Source organism: Apium graveolens, chromosome 8 (genome assembly GCF_009905375.1).
Source record: "Apium graveolens cultivar Ventura chromosome 8, ASM990537v1, whole genome shotgun sequence".
Lineage (NCBI taxonomy): Eukaryota > Viridiplantae > Streptophyta > Magnoliopsida > Apiales > Apiaceae > Apium > Apium graveolens.
Genome location: NC_133654.1, coordinates 264704460 through 264715850, shown reverse-complemented (window position 1 = coordinate 264715850; position 11391 = coordinate 264704460). Strand labels below are relative to the sequence as shown.

General features: G+C 31.8%; 2 protein-coding genes across 2 annotated transcripts; one reads left to right on the top strand and one right to left on the bottom strand.

The window, feature by feature from the left end:
• The first annotated feature begins 2126 nt into the window (after window positions 1–2126).
• LOC141678504 (ER lumen protein-retaining receptor) lies at window positions 2127–6832 on the top strand. Its single transcript, XM_074484846.1, has 6 exons — window positions 2127–2407; window positions 3664–3929; window positions 4058–4173; window positions 6030–6103; window positions 6216–6279; window positions 6415–6832. Exons 1-6 carry the CDS (start codon window positions 2317–2319, stop codon window positions 6449–6451), a joined length of 648 nt encoding a protein of 215 aa, XP_074340947.1. The 5' UTR covers window positions 2127–2316; the 3' UTR covers window positions 6452–6832.
• Window positions 6833–7417: 585 nt separating this feature from the next.
• Window positions 7418–10314, bottom strand: LOC141679026 (putative small ubiquitin-related modifier 8). Its single transcript, XM_074485507.1, has 4 exons — window positions 10076–10314; window positions 8411–8563; window positions 7976–8122; window positions 7418–7653 (listed from the first exon to the last, which is right to left on the bottom strand). The coding sequence occupies exons 1-4, from the start codon at window positions 10076–10078 to the stop codon at window positions 7576–7578; spliced, it is 381 nt and encodes a 126-aa protein (XP_074341608.1). The 5' UTR covers window positions 10079–10314; the 3' UTR covers window positions 7418–7575.
• Window positions 10315–11391: the final 1077 nt, after the last annotated feature.

Sequence of the window (11391 nt, the reverse complement as noted above, 5' to 3'; positions counted from 1 at the left end):
AAATGTAAATATTAAAAGATAAAAGACGAGTAATGTACCTATCGATCTACTATCAAATTTTTTAAATTTCTGACCATATATAATATTTTTATTTGATTTGTTAAATTTAACAAATAACTATGATAAAAAAATTTCAAAATTCACATTTTTAGAAAAATTGCCCACAAACACAATTCAGTTTGTATTTACATATCTGCTCATATAACAAAGAATTTGGAAACAATTCATCTAAATTACAAATCACAACCCAAACAAATATTTAACTAAATTGGCTGCATTAATATTAAATTAGCGTAAAAACCCGTGCGAGGCACGGGCCTTCATATATATTGAAATATTATCTCAAACAAATTTGTATTTATACAGAAATAATTTTTGAATACGATAAATAATTATTTTAACTTTTCACTGAATTGTTTTACTTATTTTTCTTTACATACATATTATTAAAGCGGTATTGGATAACTTAAGTGATGAGAGTTTGTTTTTTTATCGTAGAGTTCGATTTTAACTTACCCCGGCAGTTTGAGATTAGATATTTATTGTAAGTTATATGTTATTAAAAAAAATGAAAACTATATCATTATAACAAAAATATTTGAAGTTTTTTTAGGGACATGCATTGTGTCACTTCAGGGTCGGGGAGTACAATCCCGCCCGCGATCCCCGAACACACCTTGAATCCTAAACGGAAATTCTTTTCATTACCGATCTCCGCCGGAACAAGGATTTCCACGGGGATGCGGGCAATAATAGTCTAATAATTCGTAATATATACAAACATTGATAATAGCTCATATTTTTAATATCAAATCATATTAAAATTGATTTATAATGTAAATGAATGACAAATTAAAAATGTGTATTCTATTATAATGTAAAATTTTGATTAATAAAATTATAGATTACTTTAAAATTATTATAATTTTTTTAAGTACTGTTTTTATAAAAAAATAAATTAATAAAATATATAAACATACTCTCTCTTTCTATATATATATAGACAAAATGAATTTAAAAATGTGAAGTGAGTGAAATAAATTGGAAATGAATATAAGCTGAGTGAAACAAATATAAGGTGTTGGCGTTTATAAAATTTTATAATAAAACTACAAAAACTAATTAAAAAGAAGACACATAAATAATATAAACGAACATTTTATTTACTCAAAAATTAAAGTAATAAACGAAGAATTTGATAAAAAAGAGGATGTGATTTATCTAATAAGAATTTTAAAGTAAGTAAGGATATTATGTAGCACAATGTAGCATAATGATAGTGATATGAAATCTTTGATTAGGAGATTTAGAGTTTGATTTTTAGTGGATACAATAATATACCTATTTTTAACAAAAATTGTGCGAGAAAACACATTTTTATAATTTTCCAACATAAAAGGGCAAAATTATAATTTTACCATCATTAAAATTGTTCAATTTCCCCAAGTCATATTTTAATATATAGAAGGAGATATAATTATAAATTAAACTATGAAAACTAAAAAATGGAGTTACATAAATAATATAATACAACATTTTATTTACTCAAAAGTTAAAATAATTGAAAAATATTATGATAAAAAGAATAGATGTGATTTATCTAATAAGATTTTTAAATAAGACCCAATGAGATATGCGTATTGACATATATTTAGCAATAAAGGTCAAGGGTTCGAATTTTGGTGTATATATTTGGTCTTCTTAATTTTTGCGTAAGTTAAAATAATAGTGACATCTACTTAACAATAAAGGTCAATGTTCGAATTTTGATGTATATATTTGGTCTTCTTAATTTTTCCTTAAGTTAAAATAATAGAAAAATATTATAATAGTAAGGACTCAATGAAATATACAAACTTTTGCTTAAGTTAAAATAATAGAAAAATATTATAATAAAATTGACTCAATACGTAACGGTAGAATGACATGTACATCACAATAGAATGTCAAAGTTCAATAGAGTGACATTGACAAGGTTCAAATCTCGGTAATTTTACGATTATTAAAATGACTCAATTTATAATAATTTTAAATATAATTTGCAAGCACTTTAATATATAACAAGGAGAGAGAAGGTTAACATTTTTTAGTTAAAAAAATAAAATGTTTTTATAAAAAAAGTACCAAAAAATCCACAAAAACTCAAAAAACACAGTCTTGCTAAGAACAAACCCAAAATCAAAAATCAACATTTTCTCGTTTTGTTTCTGGTTTAGGATTAGGACAGATCTGCTCATATCATCTCTAGTTTTGCTAACAATTCCCAGTTCACTGATACACACACACACAAATCACACACACACATACAAAGAAAGGATGAATATATTCAGATTAGCAGGGGATATGACCCATTTGGCCAGTGTTCTTGTTTTGCTTCTCAAGATCCACACCATTAAATCTTGTGCTGGTACCTTCTTTCCCAACTAACATTTCTTCATTCTTGTACTTTCTTCAATATAAAGTTGTAATCTTTTTGCAAATTAGTGTTTAAAGTTGTTAACTTTATGTGTGCTATTTCTCATTTTCTTGTCAATTCAAGCATACCCTTTTGGTTCTTGATTATAAAGTTGTTATCTTTATGTATATTACTGAGTGAAGTTGCGAACTTTTTGTACTTTGATGTGTTATTTCTCATTTTCTTGTCAATTGGAGCATACCCTTTAGGTTTCTTGATTATGAAGTTGTTAAGTTTTTGTTTGTTAGTGGTTAAAGTTGTAAAATTTATGTATGTTTGTGTGTATTTGTCCTTTTCTTGTCAATTGGAGCATACCCTTTTGGTTTCTTGATGTTTCTTGGTGGAATTGCAAGATGGGTTTTAGTTTAGTTTGCGGGTTTGTGGATTTTCGAGTAGTTACATGTGTTCCCTGAAGTTTTTTTTCTAATATGAAGGTATTTGTTGCGAATATTTCATGTTTCGAAGGTTTTGTGTTTTAGAATCTGAGGTTAAATATATATGAACTCCCACCCATTTGAGAATTGCTCCATTCTCCTTCATACTCATTTCTATAACAAACTTTGTCATGGAAAATTTCGCACTCCCTCATGTTTGTTCACTCTTTCCTCTTGTGTCTTTATTTCTCCTTGTATGTTCATGATTTTCCATTACATTCCGATTAAACAGAGCATTAAGGTTTTAGGACTGTTTAACGGTATCGAGAGTTCATGATTATGGAATTTGAAGAGTAAAAAGTAACTTCAACTGGATTTATATTCACTTGATGGAACATAGGGGTTCCCCGTCAGGTAATAAGATGAATGTCAGTCAGCTATATGGTTTTATCTTTTATCACTGGTGGGACGGATATAATTTATACTGTGATTAACTGGTGTTGGTGGTAAATTTGCAGTATGCACATCTAGGGAACATTTATTGTAATTTGGTCTTTAAGAAGTTGAGAAGTTTGAAAGCGAAAGTGGTGTGGTTATCTGAAACTTGTGAGGATACATATCAAAGAAATGGCAAGGAATAGTATCATGCACACAATATTTTTTAAGTTAATTGCATTACATTTTTATACGCACACAGTGCTGGTTTTTTTTGTGCACTTATTAGTTTTGCTAGTGGACTTTTGCCAATACTCTGCATGTCGGGGTATCAGTTTTGACTTTCGTGTTACTGTTACGTGTTGACCTTTGACTGTTGGCTTCTTAACTTGCATTCAGGGGTTTCACTAAAGACTCAAGAGCTTTATGCTCTTGTCTTCGCTACTCGCTACTTGGATATATTTACCGATTATGTCTCGTTATACAATACTGTAATGAAGCTAATCTTCTTGGGAAGCTCCTTCTCGATTGTTTGGTACATAAGACGCCACAAAATTGTCCGCAGATCCTATGATAAAGACCAAGACACCTTTCGCCACTACTTTCTTTTGCTGCCTTGTTTTATTTTGGCCCTATTAATAAATGAAAGGTTCACCTTTAGAGAGGTATTATATTCCCAGTACTGCGCATACCCTTCTCTTTGTGTGTGTGTGGGTGGGTGTTAAGTTAATTTAGCAATTCTGAGATGCTATAAGATGATTCCTAATTACATCTTTTTTGTATATTTGAACAGGTAATGTGGACGTTTTCTTTATATTTGGAGGCTATTGCCATACTTCCTCAGCTGGTGTTGCTACAAAGGACAAGAAATATCGACAATTTGACCGGGCAATATGTGTTCCTTCTTGGGTAATGACTTCAAACTGATTTTTGTTTCAGTAAAAAATAGTTCATTTACAAGATGCACAATTATCTTACTCATGATTAGTTGTAGTTTGTTGAACTATAGATATGCGGGTACTGGGTCTAAATGCCAATTGCTTTACAGTCTAGGGGTTCATTCTGTTCTGGCTATATTTTACAGATTATAGTTACATGTTTATTTATCTTACACACCATCATTATGAACTTTGACATGTTAAAGCCTTAAAACATTAAAATTTAATTTAGCATTGATGTTGAATTAGATGCCATGAGAAAGCATATATCATGTTCTGTTTTCAAGCTTCTCTTGCTAGGCATTTGATTGTGAGTCTTATTTATCCAATAAACTGAATTAACAAACAAGATATATTATGATAATTCCTTAATGTATGATCAATTCCTTAATGTATGATCAATTCCTGATAATTCTCTAGACATTTGTTGGTCCTGGATAACGAAAACAGTGACATACTAGCATACTTCTGTGTCCCAGAAAGATATTACTATTCAATAATGTTAACTTGCACTAATTGAGTAATTGTGGAACGAATTGATGTTTTTTCTAAGCAATTAGCAGGTCCAGAATGATTGTCGTAGACTAGTGGCTGATAATTGAATGGGGGTGACTTGTATACTAGAGTCTCTGATCTCTTAGGATGAACTTGAAAGCATTCTGTATTTCTGTGGAGTGGACAGTCTATTCATAAAATGATTAAATATGAGGACCCTTGCATTCTCAACATAGTACAGGGCACATCTTTAGTAATCTGACTTTACATATCAAAAGGTACATCACGTACAACTTCTGTTTTCACGTACAACTCAGTACAGGGCAAATAGTTGCAAATTGAGCCATTAGTAACATTAGAAGGTCCAGGATGGTTGTCGTAGACTAGCAGATGAAAATTTATTGGGGTGACTTGTATAGTCTCTGATATCTTAGGATGAACTTGAAAGCATTCTGTGGAGTAAACAGTCTATACATACCATGATTATACTAGAGGACCTTTGCATTCTTAACTTAGTACAGGCCCTGCACTACAGGGCACATCTTTAGTATCTAATCGACCATATCAATAAGTACTTCAAGTGCAACTTCTGTTTTTACGTACAACTCAGTTCAGGGCACATCATTCAATATAGCTCTTGGAAAGCAACACTTTTAAAAAAATCTCCATTAAAATAAAATAAATATATAGCATGATAATAAATTCTTGATTGTAATAAAGACATTCACGTTTATCAGTATTATGAATTTAAATATAGAATTCCTTTATTCGTTGACAACTATTATTATTTAATTATTTGTAAAAAATTGATTCATTTATATAATTATGTAGAAGATAGTTATGGTTCTATTAACATAATCATTTAAAGATAATTATAGTTATGGTCATGGTTATTTTTTGTCGTGGATATAATAATTAAAGAAAATTCATAATTTACATAACCAACTAATATTTTTCCCACCTTGAAACGTGAATATGACATATTTTTATACTTGGTAATAATACTCCTATGATTTTATAAAATAAACATGTGTTGCTGGAAGATCTAGTCAGTTGTCACTGACATGTACTTCTTAAGTCAGGGTGGCATTTGATATATCCAGTAACTTTAAAATAAAAAAATATGTCCATTGATTTCAAAATCTACATCGTGTGAGATGGATCATTCTTATGTAAAGCTGGTTGTAGTCTAGTTAAAATATAGAGTATAACACAAAGCAAACACGACTGCTTGTGTACTATTCACATAGTCTACAACACCATCTTACTATTGAAGTTATTACTTGTGGGTTGGAATGAGAAGCAGCACGTAACGTTTTTTTCTCTTTGCAGTGCATATAGAGCATTATACATCTTGAACTGGATATACCGCTACTTCACGGAACCCCACTTTGTTCATTGGATAAGTATGTGCTGTACTTTTTTTTTATTTAAGTTGGTTTACACTCCTTTTCTCCATCAGTCCTGTAATCCTTTTCTTCTTATCCATAACAAAATGAAAATGCTTGCAACTTTCAGCTTGGATATCTGGGCTTATTCAGACACTGCTTTACGCTGATTTCTTTTACTACTACTTCCAAAGGTAGTATGTTCACCTTTAAAATGTGGATCACACACACACACAAAAACACACACACACACACCCAGACACACACATACATATATATATATAAGTTTACGTATTAACTTGGTTTTGTATCGTTGCAATCGTGTGCAGCTGGAAGAATAACGTAAGGCTTCAGTTACCAGCTTGAGCACCAATTTGAATGTCTGTGCTGGTTAACACTTAACAGTGCTGAAGATGTATACGCGAATATATAGGTGTTTGGTTGCAGGTGTTAGCACTTTGATGTTGTCTATTATCAACTTTTTTGTGCTTTGTGTAAGCCTGTCAAATGCAGAATTGTTCTTGTTTAATAGTGAGGTCGGTGGTGTTTTTTAGTAAAATACGGAACCAAAAGACATTCATTAGCACTAGTGTTGTGTTGTTCATTACTGAACACCTAGTTAAATTAGTATTAAGTATCTTTTGCAATTGTTGCATTACACAGTTGTTTGAACAAGGACTAATCCTTGTCCTGATACGGAATCTTACATTTCAATTATAAAAAGATTACACTCGCTCTTTTTCAAAATCTACAAACCATTATGTCCTTGTATGATAGTTCAATATTTTTTGAATTTATGCTTGAACATTGAGAAAGTGTACATTTGGCACAAATTGGGGTCGAGTCGAGATGTCCAAAACATAAAACCAAAAATGTGTCATTTTTGGCAATCAAAAATGTTATTAACAATTCTGCTTCCTGTTCATGCATGAAATTCATGGTGGTTTGATGGTTTATGCTGGATTCAACATCTGCTGTTCTTAGTTATCCAGATTTGAATGCACAGGCGATGCATTTGTTTCATGCGCTCTAACATGAATGCAAGTAAATCGCGCGCTATTACTGTCAGGTTCTATAAAAAAGCTCAAGCAGATGTTTGTTGCTTCAACAGTTCAACTATGTTTCTGCATGTACCAAGGCCTGGTGAAAGTATGGCTATGTTTGCATATGTACAATACAATTTTGATTCAAGGTGAAAATAATTTACAATTACAAGATTCATTATCTGATTGTCAAATCTGTACTTCTGTCAGAAAACAAGTCCAGGAATCTAAAGATTGCAATTTGATTCATGTAGAATGGACATGATTTTTCAAAACCAAATGAAATGGTGATATCTCATGATCAAATGAAATACGAAATCATAGATCAAACAGGTAATTAAAAGCTGAGTTGCACATGAATTTTCTTAAAAATCAGCATCCATAGCTGGGGAACATGTTTACAGAAGCTAAAATGCATGAAGTTGTTATAACTGGAAGAACACTATTCTAAATAACACCAGCTGCTTTGCCACCCCTGCGTCGCAAGGCCATTGCTTCAATTTCAGCGCCATCGCTCATGCCAAGCTATCAACCAACAATTGTGAAAACCAAATTAGGCTGTGTTACACTAAGGAAAATATTAATTCTGCCATGAAATTAAATAAAATTGAAAATAACTCCTTGTCTGAGTGACAACTGACAAGAAATCAACCAGTTCTAAATATGCTCCCTAACAAATAATTGCAACTCTAATACAGTGATTTCAAGCTTAATTTCAAAAATTAAAAGACTAGTACAGTGATTGTTTAAAGCACTAATTGTATTTCTATAGACTGACATTGATCAGACTCCGGAGAACAGTATGGAAATGGAGTTCTGTTATATTCGATTGCAGACAATTAATTACCTCGTCAGCAGTTGATGTCAGGGGGATCCGAGAGCCATTAACGAGGAATTGCATGGTACTGAATTTCAATCCTGCTTTATCACAGAATACCTTGATGATCTTTTGCAGTTTAATCGTCCGTTGAATCTTGAAACAGACCTCTTTTTTCTTTTAACAAGACATAAAGGAAAAGATGTGAGGCATATTAGATACACAAGAAAGCAGAGCATGTCATTCCAATCACTGATTATCAGATTAATATATCTAAAGTTTTCTTACACATTGTTGAAAAAATTGAATTGAACTTTTGAACAATCAAATAAGCACGTGTAAACATTTTTCTTAGAACAAGCTTTGTTATTACTTATTACTATTAGCAACTATATTAACTTCATCAATTCAATATAATCATACTAAAGCTGTTAGCATCTGTTTGTACTAGAAAATAAATGTTACCTGACTCTTGACTGTGATGAGAATAAAACCATGTAATTCTTCATCCTTTTCTGCTGCTCGTTTCTTGCCTCGTCTATTTTGAGCCGATAATGATGATGCTGGCCTCTTCCCCAGTTGATTACCTCGGGGAGATGATGATTCACACATTTTATCCTTCAGGAGAAACATTTTGTTAATAGCACGCCTTAATTATCTAAACAGATGTTTATCACATCCCCCTGCATTGTGCTTTCTAATAGCTTTTTGAAGCTTCCCCGTCAAAACATTCAATCAAAATTTCCTACATCTTTATTTGAAGCTAAACACCAAAGAATTCATTATCTTGACTTCGAGCAAATTTTTTTTTTTTATTAACAGCCAGAGGTTCTCACGAAAATAATCTATACTGCTAAGTTAAAAAGAAGGGGGTAATGTCTCCATCTTCTGACCACGAAATGGCCACATATGAAACTGCAGAAGAATGCAAGCATAACAAAGTTGCAGAAGGTGTAAACTATGCATTTTAGATTATACTGTCTTGAGTTCTAAATTTAGTCCAGAACGAGTTCAGTGTTTCACACAAAGAAACAACAATTCTTCTAGAGCATTTGATTCGCACAAAATTTCCCAACGCTCCAAATAATCAGAGAGCTCCATGACCATGTCAACTGATATACCTAGTTTAAAACGATGTCGCCTCACCTATAAAGTATTTTGGGGATGATTCACCTACTTCTCCTTTTCCGTAAAAAGAAAATAGAAGTTGATTTATAAAGATCCCCTTAAACTTAACAGTTCACTCATAATTACTGCGAGTCCAGAGTAAATTCAGAGTTCTGAGGCCCTAGGCTAATTTCAAACTTATAACCTAAAGTGTGACCTGCCACCTACATCTATTATAATGCATTTGATTCCTAATTTTTCCCTTCAAGATCAACAGATTTACAGGGCACCAAAATGAAAGTACTAATACAAATATTGTGTTGAACACATTTGAGGCTCAAGGCTTGTGCAGTTAAGCTGTATTTGACTAGATCCGCAACATTTGAATTGGAATAACAAGCATCCTAGCTAAAATCGAAGGCAATATAGTTCATAACTTCATATCAGTGATCCTCATTTTCAGAATCAGAGATCCTAGGTATAAGTACAAAGTTAAAAGCATTTAACCTGACTTGGTGTAATATGACAATTAACTTTAGTCACTAATTAAGCAAGAGGAACATAAGTTTAGATGCATATACAAACAGTTATGTCAATACTGTGAAGAACTCAAACATTTAAATCAGATACCTATTCTCTCTCTCTCTCTCTCTCTCCCGCTCTCCCTCCCTCCCCTGCAAACACTACTCTCTCTCTTTCCCCCCCCTACAAATCTCTCTCTCTCCCTACAAATCCCTCTCTCCCTCCCTCTCTCCCTCCCTCTCTCTCTCTCTCTCTCTCTCTCTCTCTCTCTCTCTCTCTCTCTCTTCTCCCTCCCTCCCTCCCCTGCAAACACTCCTCTCTCTCTTTCTCCCCCCTACAAATCTCTCTCACTCTCTCTCCCTCCCCTGGAAACACTACTCTCTCTCTCTCTCTCTCTCTCTCTCTCTCTCTCTCTCTCTCTCTTTCTCCCTACAAATCTCTCTCTCTCACACACACACAAACACTTCAGGAATACAGAGATTTCAGCAGGGAAAAACTTACCATAATCAGGAAATTGCTAAATGAACTCTGGCCTTTGCACTAGCTTGGATCCTTTTTCTTGAAAAGCTCTAGTTATTTTCTATGTTTTCTTGAGAAACAGACAAAGATAAAGATACAACTATTATATATGCAACTAAATATGAGTTCACTGAACAGCAGCATTGCATTCAAGTTTGAGAGTTTAAAACTTTGCCCAGAACTGATGGTTTTAGCAAACACAAACACACTGACACTCATTCTACTTGAGGAAATACAGTGCATATATAGTTTCTTGTATAAATGCTCTTTCACCTCCCCTATCTCAACAATGATGCTCTTTGATGTATAATTTTTACTATTAGTGTGTCGAATACTACCTTCGGACGTGAACAAACTTTTCATGTGGTTGAAGTTTATTTTAACTGTCATTTTTTCAAAAAAAATATTTAAAATGTGTTAGTTAAAATATTAATTTAGATAAATTTATGCTGTAATTAAAGGAGTGTGAAAAATAATGGGTTAAATATTAACTAGCTGGCTGATTTAACTTAAGTAGAGATTGCAAATTTGACTTAAATTGATTATTAATTAATTTAATTTGATTATTTTGATTAAGTAAGAATTACCCCAATCGAAAAATAATAACATAGAATAGAATGGTAGAACTCGTTTTAGGCTAGTTAATTACTAAAACTTTATATTTGACTCATGGAATCATGATTAAATTTGACTTTGATTCTTTTTATTATTTTTGAGATTTTGAAGATTAAAAACAAGATTTCGTCATGAATCCATGAGTCAAATAACAAGTTTTAATAACCATATTGAAGACCAGAACGAGTCCTACCTTCCCGGGTTAACATTTTCTGATTTTAGCTAATTTTCATTTTTGATTTTAACATAATGATCAAATTAAGTTAATTGATGATCACTTTTAAACATTAAACAAAAAATAAATAAAAGTCTAACAAATACATTTCCTTGGATAAATAAATACTCCCTCTGTTTTTTTATATGTCGTTTGACTTTTGTGTACACATTTCTAAATTTATTGACCATATAGTTAAAATAATATTTTATAAAAAATTATTTTTACGAATTAAAATTTTAGTTATATATTTTTATTCACAAAAAAAAAATTTAAAAATTATTATTTTAACTATGTGATCATGTCTACAAAATTCAAACGTCGTATAAAAGAAGGGAGTATGTATCATGTACTCCCTCCGTCGCTTTCAATTATTTATATTTTTTAGAGAGTGTCCGACATGCATTTTAAGGTGCATATAAAGTATAGTTCAGTAATTTTTTTTTACAATTTTATTTTTCTGAATAAA

Excerpts from the sequence above, each read along its gene's own strand:
- LOC141678504 (XM_074484846.1), top strand. The coding sequence starts at position 2,317 with ATGAATATATTCAGATTAGCAGGGGATATGACCCATTTGGCCAGTGTT. Across the intron at positions 2,408-3,663 it reads CACCATTAAATCTTGTGCTG|GGGTTTCACTAAAGACTCAA; the intron begins GTACCTTCTTTC and ends ACTTGCATTCAG. Across the intron at positions 3,930-4,057 it reads AAAGGTTCACCTTTAGAGAG|GTAATGTGGACGTTTTCTTT; the intron begins GTATTATATTCC and ends ATATTTGAACAG.
- LOC141679026 (XM_074485507.1), bottom strand. Across the intron at positions 8,123-8,410 it reads TCATCACAGTCAAGAGTCAG|AAAAAAGAGGTCTGTTTCAA; the intron begins GTAACATTTATT and ends TCTTGTTAAAAG. Across the intron at positions 7,654-7,975 it reads TGACATCAACTGCTGACGAG|CTTGGCATGAGCGATGGCGC; the intron begins GTAATTAATTGT and ends GTTGGTTGATAG.